The 20,240-nt window shown below is 48.4% G+C and overlaps 1 protein-coding gene across 2 annotated transcripts in view; it reads left to right on the top strand.

Annotated features, from left to right (window-relative positions):
* TRIO (trio Rho guanine nucleotide exchange factor) overlaps window positions 1-20,240 on the top strand; it is a 356,120-nt gene that overhangs the window by 296,409 nt on the left and 39,471 nt on the right. For both annotated transcript variants that reach the window (XM_069556151.1, XM_069556152.1), the window contains exons 35-37: window positions 14,025-14,317; window positions 15,828-15,998; window positions 18,568-18,663. In XM_069556151.1, the coding sequence (XP_069412252.1) occupies window positions 14,025-14,317; window positions 15,828-15,998; window positions 18,568-18,663 (560 nt within the window). The remainder of the gene's footprint in view (window positions 1-14,024; window positions 14,318-15,827; window positions 15,999-18,567; window positions 18,664-20,240) is intronic.

Below are 20,240 nucleotides of genomic sequence, written 5' to 3'. Positions count from 1 at the left end.
GGGACACGTCACAGGTGAAGATGTCACCTCCCAGGCTGGCGCCGTGACGAACGCCCAGAACAGTTATCCGACCCTGTTGTCTTTCTGTGTTCTGGCTTTTGTTGTTGTTGTTGTTGTTGTTGTGTTAGTATGTGGCATCCTGGAACAGGAGTGGGCAGTCCTCAAGGAAGTATGAAATAATAATTTGAAAAATAAAAAACCCAGGGCCATTCGGTTTCTGTAGGGGAGTCAGGGGGCAAGAGGTCATAAAATCAAATAAGATGCAGTCGTAGGATGGCAACCCTTGACCCTCTGTGTGCTTGGATGTGGGTGCTGCATGTAGGATACACACGCGCAACTGGGCAAAAAGCCACAATTGCGTGGTTAACATTTTAATCCCATTTTTAAGTGCTTAGCTTTACTTAGAGCAGCATTTTGCTTTTGGTAAAGGTATTACTGAAATATAATTGTGAAAGGAATTCCTAATTGGTTAGGACTTTTTGGTTCTCTGATTTTTGAACTAAATCATCACAGACCCTGGAATATAATGTGCTAGATACTGGGTTTGTGGTTTTGGGGGGCGAAGTGGATGAAATTGTCCATTTCCTCATTCTCCACAGCTGTAACTCTTTCTAAACTAATATTCCATCCCTTGAGACTGAAACTTCAGCTAACCTGCTGGGCAGATGACGTGAAGAGTGATAGTGCTTGGCAAGCTGATTGCAGAACATTCCAAGGCCAGTTTTTGTTTCCTAATGCTCCATAAAAATGAGTATAGGGCTGTATGAATGAGTTATGTGGCTCTAAGAAAACTTTTATCAGTTCGCATGGTTGTAGCATATTTTGATTAGATATGTTCTTATGTAATCCGTGCACTTTCTGGAAGGTAGGGAAAAGACTTGCACGTTGGCATTCTACATCTGGTCTTAATTAAAAATAATAAAAAATAATAGTAGATTTATATATTAATGAAGAGATTCTGTCACCATTTGAAATCAGTCATATCGTTTAAACCCCTAGCTGCGGAATGTTCTTTTAAAGCATTTTGCAGGAGAGTGTCTCTACATGTCCCTGGCTTCACCTAGAGACATGTTCAGCTTAAAAAGTCTGCAAATTGACCCCTAAAAAGTAATTTTAGTTTCCTCTTTAAGAAAGTCGTCCAAGTTATCTTATCCTCTTCAACAATATAAAGACACTAACCAAAAGTATCAACATCCATCATGACGAATACAGTTCCACATGTCAGCTGCCTTCAAATAAGATTAGGTCTTCCACTTACTAACACTTTGCCTGTGACAGCAGCAACAGTCTTGCCCACGGATTAAACATCCATGTTTCTTGTTAGTGTTAGAACCTCTGAGAGCGAAGGTGGGATGGAGAGAATACGGCTTCAACCGTGTGTGATTCCTTACTTCCTTCAAATTAACTTTCTGTTCCCTTAAAAGATGGTTATCTATTCAGGGCAATAATAAACACTGTGTTGCCTTGGAAATAGCTTCCCAAATGAAGAAATTAAGAATCAAGAGCCCACCATGTTATCACAAAGAAAAACCTCATTATCCCTATGTCAGCAGTATATGAGATAGTAATCTGAGAAGGATACAGAATTTTTTTTTAATAACATTTTCTTTGTATAAGTGAGATTTTTGAAGAGAACATCCATTTGGCTTTGTGGGCAGAGGGGGGAGGGCTGGAACACAGAGCACCTCAGCCTCCTTAAAAAGCCGAACAAACAGAAACATCTCAGAGTTTTCCTGGTCCCTGAGCATTTAAGCTGCCCCCGGGTGAGCTCAGCAGGATGTCATTCATTGCCCGCGTGGCGGTGCCTGGGTAGCGGGGCGGTCGTGGGCAGTGCCTCGGCGGGGCAGCCCCGGTCTTTTTGAATCACGTAGGAGGGAGCCGTGGAGCCAGGTGCGGTGTCAGAGGGCCGTCTTGCCCCGCCTCTGCCCTCACTGGTGCCAGGCTGATCATCAGTCACTTCCGCTGCCCAGAACTCCCCCCGTGGCAGCCCCACGTGGGGCTCAGGGTGGACCGGGGACCAGCTCGCCGACTGGGGAGTGTCCCCTGTGGGGTGATGCTGACCAGCCTTTCACTCTTCAGACCTGTCCCCAGGGGATGGAGCTGTCCACTCGGAGGGTGGGGATGTCCAGAAACTTTGCCAGGGGAAAAGATGTAAATGGGTGCAGCCTGCAAGACTTATGTGTGGTTTTTTTTTTTCTGGAAAAGGGTCTTTCTTTCATCCAGCAAGAATATCTAGAAACATCTGCTTTTGTCCTTGTGTAGAAGTCAGGAATGAGCCCAAACCGCCCCCACCCCACCCCCCACCAGCCCTCATTGGCAAAATAGCCCCTCAGGAATTTCTTTCCCTTTTGTGACAGTGTAGAGTTGTGGTTGCAGGAAACTCCTGCTGTTCATCTCCCCCCAAAAATATGTTATTTCAAGGGCTAGTCCACATTAAAGTAAAAAGAGAGAAAACGGCCCCATCATTCCAAGAAGACAGGGAGATGGGCTGTCAACCGCCCTCAAACAAAGCCAGCATTTGTCCTCAGTCAGGAAGGATCCCCTTAGAAGTAAGCCCCGTGTACATCTGAGGACATTCTGAGAGCGCCATTGTGTTTTGTGTTGCTGTGGTTTTAACCGTGTGAGGATGTCTGCTCCGGGCCAGCAGGTGACCCAGGCTATCCATGACCCATCCCTGGGAGGGGCGTCAGGCAAGCAGGTCACCACAGCAGTGCCAGGGGATTTCTGCGGGCCCTCCATCTCTTCTGGGGGCCACTGTGCCCCCTGGCACTATAGTTGTCGTCTCCCAGGGTTCTGGTCACCATCCTGGCAGCTCCCAAGTTTTCCTTTTCCTGGAAGCCAACATCCTGGTGGTAAGCAGCCACCTGCTGCAGACCCACCATGGTACCTGGAAGGGACCCCACACATGTGACCCCCACACAGGAGCCAGGTCCTGTTTTGTTCAGGGTGTGTGGTAAGTTACTCCGTTCATTAGCTTTGTATTAAATTCCTTTCGTTGATCCAGACTAGCTCATCCGTTACCCACTGTCAGTAATGAGTCCTCCTCCATCATTTCCTTTCTCGGGTGTTTTCAGATTTCCACTTTGGCGATATGTAATATCCTATTCATCTGATTAGCCAAGCAGAGGATTATGCCATCTGCTTTCTTCTTTATTTAATTTCTTCACATTTCCTTCTTGGAAGTTCAAGTGGAGCAGTTCAAATGCAGGAAAACCTTTAAAATGAGATGTGTTTTGACCCGAAATTCTGAGAGGTTAGCATTTATCCCCACAAGAATGAAATTAAAAGCAAAACAGTGCTTGAAGTTTTGCCCTTGTTGACACAGCCACGTTCCCCAAAGCCTATGTCGTGTTTTGAGTGTTTTCAGAAACCACGCTAAGAATAAATAGCATTTAGAGATATTCCTAAGAGTCAAAGAACAAATTTTACTTGCAAGTTCTGATTGTGTGTTGTTTGGTTAGAGGTGACAGGCCTTGTATGTCTCATGCCCCTCACGTTAGGTGCTGGTGTGAGGGTGTTCTCATTTCATGACACAGATTATCCTGAAGTCGGGTGCATTGCACGGGGCAGCCGCTCTGTGTGCACGCGCACACACATCCCGGCTTTCAGCCTTCACAAAGAAAAGGGTAGAGCAGTTGCTTCTGGTTGAGTCCCTTTGGTTCCAGTTATAGTTGATGCTGGTGGTTCGCTTGTGTTCTTGCGCTCGGGGTCCCGGGAGGGAACCTGGGAGTGAGCGCTCCCATGTGAGTTCGTGGGAGGGGGCTGCACAGAGACCAGTGGGTGTGCTGGCCACGTATGTGCGTTTTCTCAGATAGCAGAGCCCATGTGTTCCTCATTACTGCCTGCGCCGTGGCCACGCTACGCTGGCCCTCTGGGCAAATCTAGGGATTGCTTTTTTTAAAAAAGCAGAGAATTTATCTTTCTCCTTCATGTTTTCTGTGTTTGCTTCACATTTCAAAGCAAAAGCAGAGTTCCCATTTTTGCGTTGAGGACCCACTGTACCGGCTTGTGACATGTGTAAACCTGGGTTTTAATACCCTTGTGCCACCATTTTCTGAATAGTGAAATACACACCGTTTTCAGTCATTGACACCCCACATGTCAGAGCGTCTGTACAGCTTCTAACTTTTTATGAAGTTAACATGTTTCCCATGTTAACATGCATTTGCCATGACAGTGATGGTCCAGAGTGTAGCCGTGGACCACCTGAACCACAGGGTGTGCAGGGGAGCAGGTCACTCACTGAGGACCAGGCATCTAATCCATGCCCGTGTCTCAACCCCCAGTACATCTTTATTGTGCCGAGGGGCAAATCAAGAACCACAGACTCATCTAGACAGACAGTGAGTGAGGTGACCGGAATGGAAAAGCAGGAATCGAGCAAGGAAATGTTTTCAGATACTTATTCGCAAATAGGAAAGAGATTTAAATTTGGAGAATATTATAAAATACTTGCTCTTACATTCTCATCCACCAAACGTATAACCATATCAGCAGGCAGCTTGTTACTACCTGTCACCTATAATTCTCCCAGGGGCAGCCCAGCCTCTTGGCATGCTTCGTTGTTGTGAATGAATACACCGGGTTGCCCAGGTGATTGTAATCTCTCTGCAGCATGGAGAGAAGATGACATCCTAAGTGAAGCATCTGAAAGAGTAACTTAGGGTGAGCTTGCTTTTTATGTGCTCTTCAAGAGGATTCCAGTGTGTTACTGTTTTCAATTATTATTCCAAAAAAAAGTTGCCTTGATTCTAAAAGCAAAGACAGAGAATGATAATAATTTACGCAGAAGATTTTGCACTAGAATATTTTAAACAACCCAGGCAGCCATCACAAACTAACAGCTTACTCTCCCTTCGCTTCATAAGTAGTTTATAGGCCTGATTTTCACACGGACATTACAGCCTTCCCGGCACAGTGGGAGAATTTCCTGCATAACGGAAAGGGTGATTAACTGCATTGCACTCATAACAAGACAGGGGTTTGAGAAACTGCCAGATTGCCTGGCATACCTGCTCAGACCCTGAGCAGTCTGTTCTAAAATGGTCTGATGGTGTTGTTTTCAACCCCAGTGTGTCCTCGAATTCATCTTTCTCTAGCCCTTCGCACTAACTGCTAAGTAAACATCTCCTAAAGTCCTTGCAGCCAGAATTGTAAATTAGCACTTTGCTGTGGGAGCCTGCTGAGCTCTGAGCTCAGCTGTCCCTGTTGCAGTTAGTTATCAAGACAGCCCCGCATGGTTCATCTGACAGATATTTTGGAGCACCTACAATGGACAGGAAGATGGGGCTATCTTTCTTTAAAACTAACCAGCTAAAATCGTTCTAGGAGCCTCGGTGAAGGAAACATTGAAATGTGAGCTAGCTGTTCGTAGGAAAGCCTCCCAGGGTTGCATGTCTACCCCTGTGTGGTGGTCGTGCCTCACCAGGCATGACAGTCATCAGCTATCAGCGATGGTCCCGTGTGTGCCTTTGGCTGACGCTGCAGAGCTCGGGGCGCCCACTGCAGCAGAGCCTCGGTGACAGTGGCCAGGCTTTGCTCTTTCCTCCTGCTCTCAGCTCGGAAGCTCATCTTTCCGATGGATCCTCACACAGCTCACACCCCCATGCCTTCTGTTTGCTTACTTAGCTTTTGCGGTTTCTTTTCTGTGCAAAAAAATGTGGGTACCGCCTCGTGTTTGGGTGGCAAGAGTGGTAAACAATCTACCTGCCAATGTAGGAGATGCAGCTTCGATCCCTGGTTTGGAAAGATCCCCTGGAGAAGGAAATGGCAACCCTCTCCAGTATTCTTTCCTGGAGAATCCCATGGACAGGGGAGCCCGAGGGGCTACAGTCCATGGGGTTGCACAGAGTCTCACAAGACTGAGCAACTGGGTGCATGCACACGCACACGTACACACACACAAACACACACATGTGGATAAAGACCATTTGTGTTCCTTTCCCACAGCAGCCTGGTCAGGAATCTCCGTCATCTCACTCAGGAAACTGGAGACGTGGCACAGACCCACACCCAGTACCTGCCAGGCACAGGCTGGATCCACTGCCCGTTGCTTTGAATGACCATGACTCTGTGAAGTCTCACTTGAAGGGAAAGGCAGGCCGTGAACTCCAGAGATATACTGCCCTGACCGAAGCAGCCGCAACCTCTGCCCTGGGGTGGAGGGGTGGGTAGTGAAGACGGGCAGGAGGGCATGTCGGTGACTCATGTTCCGTAGGGGAGGGGGCGCTGGCTGTTCAAATTCAGGTGACAGCATCCTTGACCACCCAGTTTGTACTCTGGGGCCCTTAGAAACATCCTGGAGCCCTTCCTTCCTCCCATCGTGAAAATGAGGAGAGGGTTAAAGTGAAACGTGATCCTTTCCTCGGTCTGCAGCTAGCAGGATAAGGGCCCTTTTCCTTTTTTTCTTACATTAAAAAAAAGGGGGGCTTTATTAATCACAGATGTCTGAACTGTAAGACTGGAGGTCTTGAGGGCGGTTTCCCTTCTCCCAGCAGCTTGGGGCTATGTGCGTTCCTGGGTTGGAACTCTCCGATGTAGAGCCGGGGGGCAGGGCTCCCCGCTCCCCTCCTCTCTTTAGCTTTTTTCTATATTTTAAGAAGAAATCTGACATGGACTTTGGGTGAACTCTGACTTCAGCAAAGAACCATCTTTGTGGAGTTGTGTTTCTTTCAAATAAGAAAGAAACTTTGATTGATTCCCCACTCAGGGCTTCACTAGCTCACAACTGGCTGGCTTCCTCTTGTAAACACACGAGCATCTCTCTAAGCGACGGGACGCACTGACAGTATTTCTTTAGGCTGGAGTTTACCTTGTCCTCTTAATGAGGGATAAGTTACTTTTAAAAATGGAAACACAATGAAGCAATTCACCTAGGTTGCTCCTGTCACCCTTCATACGTCACTCAGTCGTGTCTGACTCTTTGTGACCTCATGGACTGTAGCACATCAGTCTTCCCTGTCCTTCGCATCTCCCAGAGTTTGCTGAAACTCATGTCCATTGATTCGGTGATGCCATCCAACCAGCTCATCCTCTGTTGTCCCCTGTCTCCTCCTGCCCTCTATCTTTCCCAGCATCAGGGTCTTTTCCCATGAGTCGCCCATTCTCATCAGGTGGCCAAAGTATCAGCTTCAGCATCAGTCCTTCCAATGAATATTCATGGTTGATCTCCTTTAGGATTGACTTGTGTGATCTCCTTGCTGTCCAAGGGACCCGCAAGAGTCTGCTCCAACACCACAGTTCAAAAGCATCAATTCTTCAGTGCTCAGCCTTCTTTATGGTTCATCTCCCACATCCATGCATGTGGAAAAACTGTAACTTTGACTCTGTGGACCTTTGTTGGCAAAGGTACCGTGCTAGGCCTGTGATGTGAAGATGATCCATCCAAATCCCCTTTTTCTGGGGCCTCACAGTTTGCATGCACGTTATCTCAGGGGCTCTGTGCTACCAGGTTGTCCTGGCAGCGTCTTGTGTTTGCAGATAGCACTTTACAGTTTGTAAAACTCATTCATTTCCATTCTCTCATGCAATCCTGTCATGTGAGGAGGAAATTCGGATCCCGGGATGTTGGCCTGGGTCAGGGCTGCTGAGGGGAGGAGCCAGGCTCAGACTTAGACTGGTGATGAGCCCGGAGTCCCTCTGACATCCTCGTCCTCAGCTGATTATCCACCTGGACCTTGAATCAGCGGAGTTCCCCCAGGCTGGAAAGAGGAAGACATATCCCCAGCAAGGTGTGATAGGAACATGGGCACCCTCATAGACGTGGAATGTGGTGACAGGGTGGAGAGGCAGCGGCACTGAGTGTTGAGTCTTTTTTTTTTTTACTTCTTCTTCCAAGAAAGTAGAAGTTGAGGGGAAGGCAAGCAACAGGGACAGAAGATGGAAACAGGAATGGTACGGTTTCTTTGAGTAACATGTTTTCCATCATATTTCTCAGGCGAGTTCAGTTCCACATCCTCCTTCTGCCCCCTTGCCCACACCATGGGGGCAGGGGGGGAGTGTTGGTATGCCCCCTGCCCTCACTACATGCTCCCGGGCCTGACTCCACACCACAATGAAGCATTACATAGCACGGGCCAGTGCGGGGACAGCCGTGATCGCTGATGACCGTCTTGTAAGCACACAGTTCACAAACTCGGGAGCTGGACCACAGTTAACAGGTGTGGCGTGTAGCTCGTCTCAGAGCTGGTGGGATAAAGCACCATGTCTGGACGTCACCATTAACGGGGGTCAGTGACAGCTATCAGAGAGTTCAGGGTGGGAAATAGCCTTCAGCCAGTAATCGATTCGCTGACTTGCTAATTTTTAAACAGAAACTTATTGGGCTCCAAGGATGTGCTAACTAGGCACGTAGCTGTAAACCAGCCAGTCCCAGCACCCGCTGGTGTGTTCCCTGAAGTCTGAGGTCACAGTCCTGTCCTGACGATTGTTGTTTAGTCACTGAGTCATGTCTGACTCTTTGTGACCCCATGGACTATAAGCCCGTTAGGCTCCTCTGTCCATGGGATTCTCCAAGCAAGAATACTGGAGTGGGTTGCCATTCTCTTTTCTAGGGCATCTTTCCAACCCAAGGATCAAACCCATATCTCCTGCATTGGCAGGCAAACTCATTACCACCTAGCCACCAGGGAAGCCCGTCCTGACAGTCACCCGGCTACAAATGCTGTCATGAAAGGGAGACACGGAGCCCTGGCCACGGGCCTCCACCCCAAGATGCCTCTTGTCGTTGGCCTGAGTCGCTCATAATCCTTGAAAACAGAGAGCGGGTCTCTTAACTGATGACCATCTTGTAAGCACACAGGGGAGGAAGGGGCCTGCCCAGCAGCACTTGTGCTCGGCCAGGACCTTCTGACACAGTGTATCCAGCCACTGGGAGCTCAGCTGGGGAAGGCACCTGTGTGCAAACCAGCGATTGGGGGCCTCCCAAGGAGACCGCCTGTGTGTCACGCGTACCTGACGCTCAGTCACATCAGAGACCTCAGTTCTACTTGATGCCCTTAGGACACATATTAAAGTTGCATCAGGGCAGTTGGTCTAGTGGTCAGAACCTGTCCTTCAGGTGACAAAAAATAGTAGGCCCTTTATTTCCTTTTTCCCTGGTGGGTCAGCTGGGAAAGAATCCACCTGCAATTCGATCCCTGGGTTGGGAAGATCCCCTGGAGAAGGGAAAGGCTACGCACTCCAGTATTCTGGCCTGGAGAAGTCTATGGACTATATAGTCCATGGGGTCACAAAGAATTGGACACGACTGAGCAACATTCACTTTTATTTCCTTCTATTAATGATCGATTTAAGTTTAAGTAATTATTAAGTGTTTTAAAATTCCTAATTTATGCCTATGTCACAGTCTGGTAAAGAGCTCGTAAATGGACTGTTAAAATTCATTGATCTGGGCAAAATGAGTGTCTAGTTGAAAAGAAAAAGATAAGATTTACTGTTTTTTTTTCTTTTCAACTTAAGAGACTCACTTTTGCCCAAATCAGTGGGTTTGTGTGTCCAACAGTGTAAAGAATTGAATATTATTGTTAAAAACAAATTGGAGAGGGAAGGAATCTATCTGTTTGCTCTAGTTTGGGGTTATTTTTTTCATTGCTAATCACCCGAATTGTGACTAATGAACCAGACCTGCACAAGAAGAAATACCTGCTAATCTTAGAGACAGGTGAAGAAACTTTCCCTCCACATTTTCAGGCTTCTGAAACGAAATCATTTTCCAAGGTAAAATTTTTAAAACAGCAAAATTTCCTTCTTAGTTTGTAAACTGCTGTTAGCATATTTCTGAGTTGTAAATATTCCAGTTAAGTGAAATAATATCTTTAAGTGATAACAAATAGCAGCTCAAGAAGAGCACCTCTGTTCCCTGGGAACGCGATTCATCAGCGGCGCTGGTGAGCTCGAACCTTGGACAGCTCTGCCTTCTCCTGGCTCGAGGCCGGACCACTCAGGTCTCAGCTACATTTCTAGTGCTTGACCTGCCAACTGAGGAAAAAAACCTCTTTTGAAACTACTGCTCAAAGTGCAGTGAACCATCCTATGCAGCTGAGCCTACATAGAAAAGCTCAGAAGTGACATCTCTTAACTGTTTTTCTTTTTGAACCATTTTTACAACCAGCAACACCTGCATAAAAATCCGTATTTGCTGCGTTGCTCCCATGCCACATATCCCCAAGTGCTGCCTTTTAGGCACGAAAACACATGAAAGTTTCGTTTGTTTGCTTAGGTGGTGTCCCCATCATTTCTGTTTATCTTCTTTTTAATACTTATTTTTTCATTGATTTACATAGATGATTTACAATGTTGTATTAGTTTCGGGTGATTCAGATACATATATGAACTTCAGATATTCAGATACATATATGAACTTTAAAGCATCTGCCTGCAATGCAGGAGAACAGGGTTCAATCCCTGGGTTGGGAAGATCCCCTGGAGAAGGAAATGGCAACCCACTTCAGTATTCTTTCCTGGAGAATCCCATGGACGGAGGAGCCTAGTAGGTGAGATATATATATCCCTCTCTCTATATATATGCTCTCCCATCACTTCTAAGGTGTGAGTGTTCTGCTGATGGATGTTAAGGCCTGCAGTTGATTTGGTTTCATTTGGTGAGTCAGCCTCTGCTTTTTCCTGCCTCCCTCGGCTCCTGGGGCATGACGCAGCTCTGTCAGGATGCTCACCACGTGTTGGGGAGGCCCTGCCACTTCCACCTTCACAGTTCTCTGTCTGGTGCGGTTACTCAGCTGAGGGAACATAAGGCTGTGAATCAGTGTCTCTGTTTCTTTGGGCTGGAATTTCTGCTGTTTCTGGTCCATATGAGGTGCCTCCTATACAGCCGGCACTGTGCCAGGCCCTGGGCACACCTCAGGGGACAAGTCAGACAAGGCCCCCACCCTCTGGGAGCTTCAGTCCTTGTGAGCTGGTAATGCGTCAGGCCCAGCTCCAAAGGCCAGCTTCAGTGCTGCCTCCTCCAGTAAGACTTCCGTGACCCCTCCACTTGATTCCCCTTCTTCTCAAACTCTTCCAGGGTTTGTACTCACTTATAGCATGAAGGGTCACAGTTTTGCCTGAATGATGGTTGTGTGATCATTGAAAGCACTTAAAGCAGGTCCCCAGGGTGAAGTTTATTGAATAAACCCTAGTGGGTTTATTCCTCTCCATCCAGTGGCAAGTACCAGGCTTGGCTCTGAGTCCCAGCACAGTCAATGACAGTGAAATATGTTTGCACCTACTGGGGCCAGCCCAGCGTCTTGTTCGTGTAATATTTAGTACTTAGAAACACTTCAGCTGAATAAAGTATCACCTGGCACGTGGATCGTCCAAACCCTCCCCTTCCCTGGTCTCCCTGTTGTCACGGTACAGGAGTCCCCAAGAGCAGGGACCCTCTGTCCTGTGTCAGCCCCTGAGAAAGTCCCCAGGAAACTCTTGACTGCAGGCGTGGGGTCAGCTTGATGGCCTGGTTCTCCTGCCTCGGCCCTGTGGTGCCTGAGGAGCACAAGGCTGACGTGGGAACATTTCAGTCACACTTAACATAAAAATAAATAAAAATATATGCATCGAACCCAAGTGTCCTGCATTGGCAGGCGGGTTCAGACACACATACTCCCACACAGAGGGAGAAAGGGTTTTCTCTTAAACAGAACGCTAAATTGATTAGTTCTGAGCCGAAGTCGCCTCTGCGAAAATGTAGATTTTTAAGAATGAGCAATCCTGCTTGAAGCGCATCATCTGTTTACAAAAGATGATACCCTCTCTGCCTGCAAGGCTCAACCAAGAAGGGACAGGGCAGAGGCAGATGGTGGTGCTCCGCTGTCTTGCCCGGGCGAGTGTGAAACTGCTGTCGACTCTTGTGCATGTAATCAGGGGATTGGGAAGAATTAACCCCCTTCTTTAGCTGTAGCACATGGGGGTCTCCAGGGCCGCAGAGGTAAATAAGCTCCAACAGGTGTCTGTATCAAATCATCTTTTTAAAGATTGTTTTTATGACTTCGAAAGACTGGAAGAAAACGACAAGGAGAGTAAATGATCTTCCTCATTCTGGTCCCTAAAGAGAGGCGTTTTGTTCCATTTCACGGTGCGGGTGTCCTCCCAGAGTACAGGGCTCAGGACAGGGCTGACAGGTCTCCCAAAGCGCTGGCTTTCTGTGTGTGAAGTCACATCTCCTGTCACTCCACAGAGCTGTTGTCAGCTGTTACCTAAGTTTGTTCGACAGCAAAAGCGATCAGTTCAGGGTTGACTGCATTTAACTTTGAAATCCCATGAGAATGTTCATTGGGGTATACTTTCAAGTAACATCTTGGTTATTTGAAGTTATCTCTTTTTTAAATGTATTGTTGCTTTTGTTCATGGTTGTTGGTATCAACTCCAGCACCTCAAAGGAACTGTGCTGAGGCTGAGAGCAGGGACCACAGATTCGTGTTTCATGGCTGGGAACAAGCGGGACCAGCCAGCTTTTACCCTTTCACACCGAGCTTTCTAGAAGGGTGCCGTTTGTCACAAGGATGATTTACCAGGTCACATGCACGCTGAGTCATACATACACATACATTTTAATACATTCAAGCATAGTGCATTTTATTGCTCTTTTTTTTTTTTTTGCTTCACAGAACCTACTTTTTATTTTATTTTATTTTTTTTATTAATTCTTTTTTTTTTTTGGGGGGGGGGTTTAATCTTTAATTCTTACATGCATTCCCAAACATGAACCCCCCTCCCACCTCCCTCCCCAGAACCTACTTTTTAAACTAATTGATGGTTTGTGGCAGCTCTATTGGGCGCGTCTGTGGGAGCCATTCTGCCAACGGCATTTGCTTGCTTCACGTCTGTGTGCCACGTTTTGTTGATTCTTGCGATTTTCAAACCCTCTGCCAGCAAAAAGATTATGACTGACTTGAAGATTCAGATGATGGTTAGCGTTTTTTTAGCTGTAAAGTATTTTTTAGTTAAAGTATATGCAGTTTTTAGACAGTGCTATTGGACACTTGAACAGTCTAATTTGGGGGGAACCAAAAATTCATGTGACTAACTTTATTGTAGTATTTACTTTATGGTGGTGCTCTGAAACCAAACCCACAACACCTCTGAGGTTTGCCTCCACTTTATTTATTGAGTGGTACTTTTATTCAGTGGGAGTAAGTCAAACTAATATATTTGTCCACCAGGATTCGTTTTCAATTTCCTTTAAATTCTTCTTAAAGCCCTTCTTTCTTGGTTCTTGTCTATCAAGAAAATGGGTGAAAATAATTCAAACAGTGTGTCCTCCGGTGTCTGTGATATTTTAAGTGATAGTGACATTATGAGTCTATGCAGTACTGATGCTGATCTTCAGCATGGGTCACCCAGGTTTTTTTGAGGGGGCACGCAGTACACCTAGAGAAAAATGATCTCTGGCAAAATTCAAGTTTGGGAACCATTTGATCGGTGAACCCACGGGTTGGATCTCCTCCAACACCCCCACCCCCAGGGCAGAACCAGGGGGCACGGCTCCCAGAGGTCACTGAACTTGGCGTTCAGTTGGGCAGTGCCCATGCTGGTGGACCCAGTGGCACCGAGCGGGACCTCCAGAGGCTTTGAAAGTGAAAAATGAAAGTCACTCCATCATGTCCAACTCTTTGTGACCCCAGGGACTATACAGTCCACGGAATTCTCCAGGCCTGAATACTGGAGTGGGTAGCCTTTCCCTTCTCCAGGGGATCTTCCCAACCCCGGGATCGAACCCAGGTCTCCTGCATTGCAGGTGGATTCTTTACCATCTGAGCCACCAGGGAAACCCAAGCATACTGGAGTGGGTAGCCCTGTTCCGTTCTCCAGGGGATCTTCCCAACCCCGGGATCGAACCCAGGTCTCCTGCATTGCAGGTGGATTCTTTACCATCTGAGCCACCAGGGAAACCCAAGCATACTGGAGTGGGTAGCCCTGTTCCGTTCTCCAGGGGATCTTCCCAACCCCAGGATCGAACCCAGGTCTCCCACACTGCAGGCGGCTTCGTTACCAGGCCGCCAGTCACATCGGCTTCTCTCTTTCACCCGCAGACTCGCTGTCCGTCTCCAGCAATGACGCCAGCCCGCCCGCCTCCGTGGCCTCCCTCCAGCCCCACATGGTGGGGGCGCAGAGCTCGCCGGGCCCCAAGCGCCCGGGCAACACGCTGCGCAAGTGGCTGACGAGCCCGGTGCGGCGGCTGAGCAGCGGCAAGGCCGACGGGCACGTGAAAAAGCTGGCGCACAAGCACAAGAAGAGCCGCGAGGTCCGCAAGAGCGCCGATGCCGGCTCGCAGAAGGACTCGGACGACAGCGCGGCCACCCCGCAGGACGAGACCGTGGAAGAGGTCAGGGCCTGCGGCGTCTCCCCTGCGAATCCTGGGCCCAGCGAATAACCCTCGTCCGGTTGTTTTCCGGGTGTTTCCGGAAAGGACCGGTGTCAGAGCCCCACAAAATGCATTCAGCAGCGTGCTGGGGTCGGGGACCCACGTGTAGCCTCTGATCAAGAGATCAGAGGACCGAGAACCCCCTTCCCCAGGCGTGGGGGCACCCCCTGCCTGCTCCAGGAGAAAGTGGTGCCCTGCTGCCCCAGGCCCCCCACCTCCATCACAGGCAGCCTGGGGTGCCCCCCCATCCCCCCCCCCCATGCAGACGATCTAAGCAGTCTCTGGGTTAGCACTCAGCCATAGTGAATGAGGGATAGTCGCTCAGTCCTGTCTGACTCTGTGCAACCCCATGGACTGTAGCCCACCCAGCCCCTCTGTCCATGGAATTCTCCAGGCCAGAATACTGCAGTGGGTTGCCATTTCCTTCTCCATAGCCACAGCAGGGAAAGCACCAATTTTAGACTTGGAAGGACTGGGGAATGCCTGCATCCTCCAGTATTTCCACTATCAGACTTGCCCCCATATTCATGTATATGCATACTGACCTCTTGTCCTGAGTAGAAAACATCCGATTACTTTGTTAAGCCAGTAGTAAACACTGGATTATTCCCATGTCATCAAATATAGATGTATGTAGGCCAACCAGGAATTGTTTTTAATTTCCTTTGGAGGGGAGGGACCTTAAAATTATGCTGTAAGGAATGGAATTTTTTCATGATCCCCAAGATGGGTCTTCAGTAATGTGGTGTTAGTGAGGGGCCCTCAGAGTTTTTAATGAGGATCCCCATCCCCCCAGTTCCCCACGGACTCAGAAAGACAAAGGCAGAGAGAATGGGGGAGGAGGACAAGATTGGTATCGTTTAATTTATTTTGCAGATGTGTGGTTTCTGCTGCTTTTTTCCTCGGCCTGTTTTTGCTGTGGGTTTTCACTGGAGCGTATGATTCATTTATGTCTTCATCTATCTGTTTACTATACTGGGTCCTCCTAATAGAAGGAAAAAACTGAAGTTTTTTATAAAAGTAAGACTGGGGGAAAATGAATGAACTACTTCATTCTTAAAACACACCTTGAATTATATTTTTCTTTATGCTCTCATGATTTCAGGGGGTTTTACTTGAGCAAGAAGTAACAAAAAAGTGAAATAACGAGACCAGAGAAAACAGAGGGTGATGGTTCACATTTTTGAACGTTTCTTTAAAATCAGCCTCTTGAAGATGAGACGTGTGCAGAGCCCAACGGTTGACGTTGGCAGTCCCTTTGCAGACACTCCCGGCCCTTCCCTCGTCCAGCTGGCTGATGGCGGAGCTGGCACACTTGCAGGAATCAGAGTTCCCATGGGTTGGAAGGGGCTTGTGCCTGGTTTCTGCTGTCAGTTTCCATCTCCTGTTAACCCCCAAGGGCTCAGTTTCTATGCCCGGACACTGACACTCAGGGCCAGGTTCTCACGGGCGAATGTGGGTTTGCTTTCAGAGAGGCCGGAATGAGGGCCTGAGCAGCGGCACGCTCTCCAAGTCCTCGTCTTCGGGCATGCAGAGCTGCGGAGAGGAAGAAGGGGAGGAGGGGGCCGATGCCGTGCCCCTGCCGCCGCCCATGGCCATCCAGCAGCACAGCCTGCTCCAGCCAGACTCCCAGGACGACAAGGTAAGGGGGCCATGGCCGCCCCGAGTCAGGAGAGGGCCCAGCGGTTCACTCCTGTGCCCGAGCCTCAGGGTTGGACATAGAGAGTGACCCGGGCTGTGAAAAGGCGTCTGGAACACGTGCTAGTTTTCCAGGTCGACTTCTGCCCGCCTACACCCCCTGAGCATAGATAACATAGGCCGTGCGTTTAGATGAGGCTGTAGGAACACGCGCAGTCTCCCCTACACGTGCGCTTGCATAACTACCTTCAGTGCATTTTTAATGGATGTTTTCCTAATCACTACCTTTCAAGTCATTTTAATTTTTCTCACTGTCGAGTGGACAGTCAGAGAAATCACTGTCCTGCCTGCGTGCGTGGTTACATCCCAAACCCGAGCCCGCCTGGTTCTCTGCGTCAGGTGTCTCTGCACGCAGGTGTGGTTTTCAGATGAGACTGTATGGCTCTCCAGTCCCTTTTTTCCAACACAGCCAACATCTGGATCAAACCGGAGTCTGTCAAAGCTTAGAGTTAGTTCAAAGTCACGAGTCTCCTCTCTGGATGTATTCGGGCCAAGTAAATCTTTATTTTTTGCTTTCTGGGTTTTCCTGAGTTCTTACAGAATCTAAAATTACTTTGTGCCTCCCAGCGGTAGAACCCTAAAATACCAAGAAGGAAACCTGGTAACTGGCTTGTACATCCTCTGGTGCAGCCCAGCCTGCTTCTCCAAACTGGCAGGTGTTGAAAACCATGCTATGAAGTCATTACTGGTTATTTGTGGGGGGGGGGGGGGCGGGGGGCGGGGAGCAGGGGCCAGAAACCAAGTTTTCTGAGTAAAACAGACGTTTTCATCAGTCTTCCCCCGTCTTCACTTTTTTCCTTCCCTGACTCCCTCCTCCGTGCTGACATGCTGGATGGCCCGTGGGTGCTGAGCCAGGCTCCGCCCAGCCCAGTGATTGACGGCCCTGAGGCCGAGGGTGATCACAGGTCAATCTTAGCTTCAGGCCCCTCCTCTTTAGAACTCTGCCGCCACCTCCACCAGGGCTGTCAGCACGCAGTAGGTCTTGGCAGAGGAAGGTAGCTTGGCTTTGAGTCCAGAGTCTGGGGCTCATCCGAGGCACAGACCCCATGCTGCAGGGGGACAGGGTGGCCTGAGATGAGAGAAGCTCACCTCTCACTGCCCAGAACAAACCCAGCGCCAGGCAGCAGGGCTCTGAGAGCTCCTCTGTGGTTTCATAGCATTCTAGGCCATACCTTTCTGAAGGCAGAAAACTAAAATCGCGTAAATCTGAATGGTTAGCTGAACAGTGAGGTGCCAGGCCTGCTTGGCCTGTTCACCAAACCAGGAGGGTGTTTTTCTCCATTTAAAGTGCGGATGGCACCATATTGTTCTGAACTGCTAAGATCTCTTACTGGTTATTGTATGACCTCGTTGGGTACTAGCCATAGCAGTTCTGCCTTTACAAAAGTCGATAGTGATGTTCCCAGAGAGTGTATTATCTGGTGACTAATGTTTTGTTTTGTTCTGTTCTCTCTTTTTGTAAACTTTCACTGCAGCATTATGTTGACTTGTGTTCTGTGTCTGTTCTGGCTCAGTTTCCTTACCTCTCCATTTGAATTTTTTTCCCCCTCTTTTCTTCACCTCATCTTCCAGATTTCATTAGACCAAGCCAACATTTGTGTTGCCAAGTGCATATCTGGCCCCACGTTGTAGCTGCCTCGTTGTGAACGTATAGATCCGTGTGTGTCTGCCGTGAGCCATGCATCTTTAGGACAGCTAGCTGTGTGTCGCATGCATCTCTGCTGTCCTTAATATGAAGCAAGGTTCATATTACACCCCTCTTCTAGTTTCCAGTAAATTAACGGTGCGAGTAATCCGCAAACACAGCGTGTTTGCAAATTACTGAAACTTGAGCTCAGTAGCCCCTCCCCCAGACCCCTTACCTGTCCGCTCTGTACACCCCGACTCTCGCCGTAAACGGCATCCGATAGCTTGTGAGGCCACAGAGCTCCTGTCCTCTGCACTAATCACTGGGGAAATGGATGGCACAGAAAATGGTGAGCTTGTCCCCCTCCTCCCTGTCTGGCCAGTGCCCCCAGCTCCTTTGCTTTCCTTCCTTCCTTTCTTTGCACCCCATCCACACAGCAAAGCCATTTTTAGTATCCTGGTTTTGGTTCCCGATTCTTTGAAGGATTCACTCACTAGCCCTTAAGCCTGTCACTCTTCTGGTGATCTCCGTCTTTCCCTCCTTAGCCAGGAGCCTAGCCAGCAGTTGCCAAAAAAAGTTAGAATCCTCCCCCATGCCCAGTCACCTCTTGGAGAAACATTCTGATGGGACATGGCTGCAGATTAAAACCAGACCCTGTCTGCTTTCCACATGTATCCCAGACAGGTCTTATTTAGTGTTTCATGTCAGAATATTGTAAATTTTAAAAGATGGCTTTAAATAAATGCAAACAAAGACAAACTCGTGGTCTTTTGGTCTGGAATTACTTTTTAAAAGAGGCTGAGCTTGCAGGAGAATTTTCCATCTGTCCAGTGACTAACACGAGGCATCCCCCTCCCCCCTCTCTTTTTCTCGACTTCCTCTCTAGGCCTCTTCTCGGTTATTAGTCCGCCCCACCAGCTCCGAAACGCCGAGCGCAGCCGAACTTGTCAGTGCAATCGAGGAACTCGTGAAAAGCAAGATGGTAAGGTTTCCCAGGGGCTCAGGCCTCAGGGCTGGACGTGGCTCATGGAGCATTGGGGGGTTGTGGGGGGTCACTTCGCAGGTGGGTCTCTAGTCTGCAGGACGGATCCTCAGGTTCAGTAATTGGCTTGAAAACTCACAGAACTTAGTGAAGCCACAGTTGCAGTTCATTCCTGTGAAAGGATGGAAGTGAAGGTCAGCCAGGGAAGACTTGCAGGGGCAGGTCTGGGAAGCTCACGTTCAGGCCACCCTTGTTCTCTCCCCATGGAGTTATGTGCCCAGTGCTAGCCTCTCCCAGCATCGCACGGTGTGTGATGATACCTGCAGGGTAGCACCAACAAGGGACCCCACCGCCCCAACCCCAGTCTCCGGCCTCGGTGGTCAGAGTTTCTATTTGGGCTCCATCACATGCACAAGGTTGACCCCTCACGTGGCTCACCCCCATCCCCTGCTCCTCTGGAGATAGCACGTGACCCAAAGCCCCCACCAAAAGTCACTCAGTGAGTATAGATTGTGCCTGAGGCCAGAACCCCCAGGTAGACAGACTTCATCAAGCAGGATGTTCCAGGGGCTTAGAGGGACCTCCCAGGAACCTCGGTCGGCCCTTTCCTGCACCCACGTGGTCTGCAGTGCTGGCATCGTCCTAGCCAGTGTGGTCAGTCCCAGTCTCGTGGGTCGTTGGTATCGCAAGTACCACTGGGGGTCTCTCTTTGCCCCCGCGATCGTTCCCTGGGGTCTGCAGTGTATGAGAGAGAAGGGTTTGTGTTGCTATGTCAGGGCTTTATTCTCTTAGTGACCCCGTGTTCCTAGTGGGTCAGCATGGCTTCATTTAATAAAGCCCCAAATCAGATGTTGATTCTTTGAAGTTAGGTATGTGCTGTTTCTGACTAATTCAAATCAGTAGATTTCTATTTCTTAAGTTTTCCTGTGAAATAGAAAAACTAGTAATGGTAACAGCTTTTTAGACTAGTATACCTACTACCTTACTACATCTTTTAAAAGTCACCACTCCTAAAAGCCCGCAGCCTCTCCCACACTCCATTCTCCAGAGTAACCACTGTGGGACAGTTTGACATGCTTCCCTCCCAACATTTTATCTGTGACTCCCCTTGACAGCTCTATGAGTGGGGCACACACTGCCTTATTCTCAGTTTACAGATGAGAAAACCAAGGCACACAGAGTGTGTAAAAACTTGACCAGCTGATAAGGAACAGAGGTTTACTTAAGTAAATTCATTATATATGTGTGTGTGTGTGTGTGTGTGTGTAGATATAGATATAGATATAGATTTATCGTTTTTAATTTTCATTTAATTGTTCAGTCACGCAGTTGTGTCCGACTCTTTGTGACCCCGTGGACTACAGCATTTATTTTTGCATAAATATTCATGCTAATTACATGTGTGATTATAATTACATGTAAGCATAGGGTAAATTTTTAGCACTGGAATTGCTAGATAAAAGGAAATACAGTTGACCCTTAAATAGCCCAAGTTTGGATTTCACAGGTCCACTGATAGATCTTCTTCAACAGTGAATACTAGAGATAGCATAGTGTGCAGTGGGTTAATCTGCCGA

This window comes from Ovis canadensis, chromosome 16, assembly GCF_042477335.2.
Source record: "Ovis canadensis isolate MfBH-ARS-UI-01 breed Bighorn chromosome 16, ARS-UI_OviCan_v2, whole genome shotgun sequence".
NCBI lineage: Eukaryota > Metazoa > Chordata > Mammalia > Artiodactyla > Bovidae > Ovis > Ovis canadensis.
Note: the sequence above shows the minus strand (reverse complement) of the source record. Positions and strands in the feature narration are given on the sequence as shown.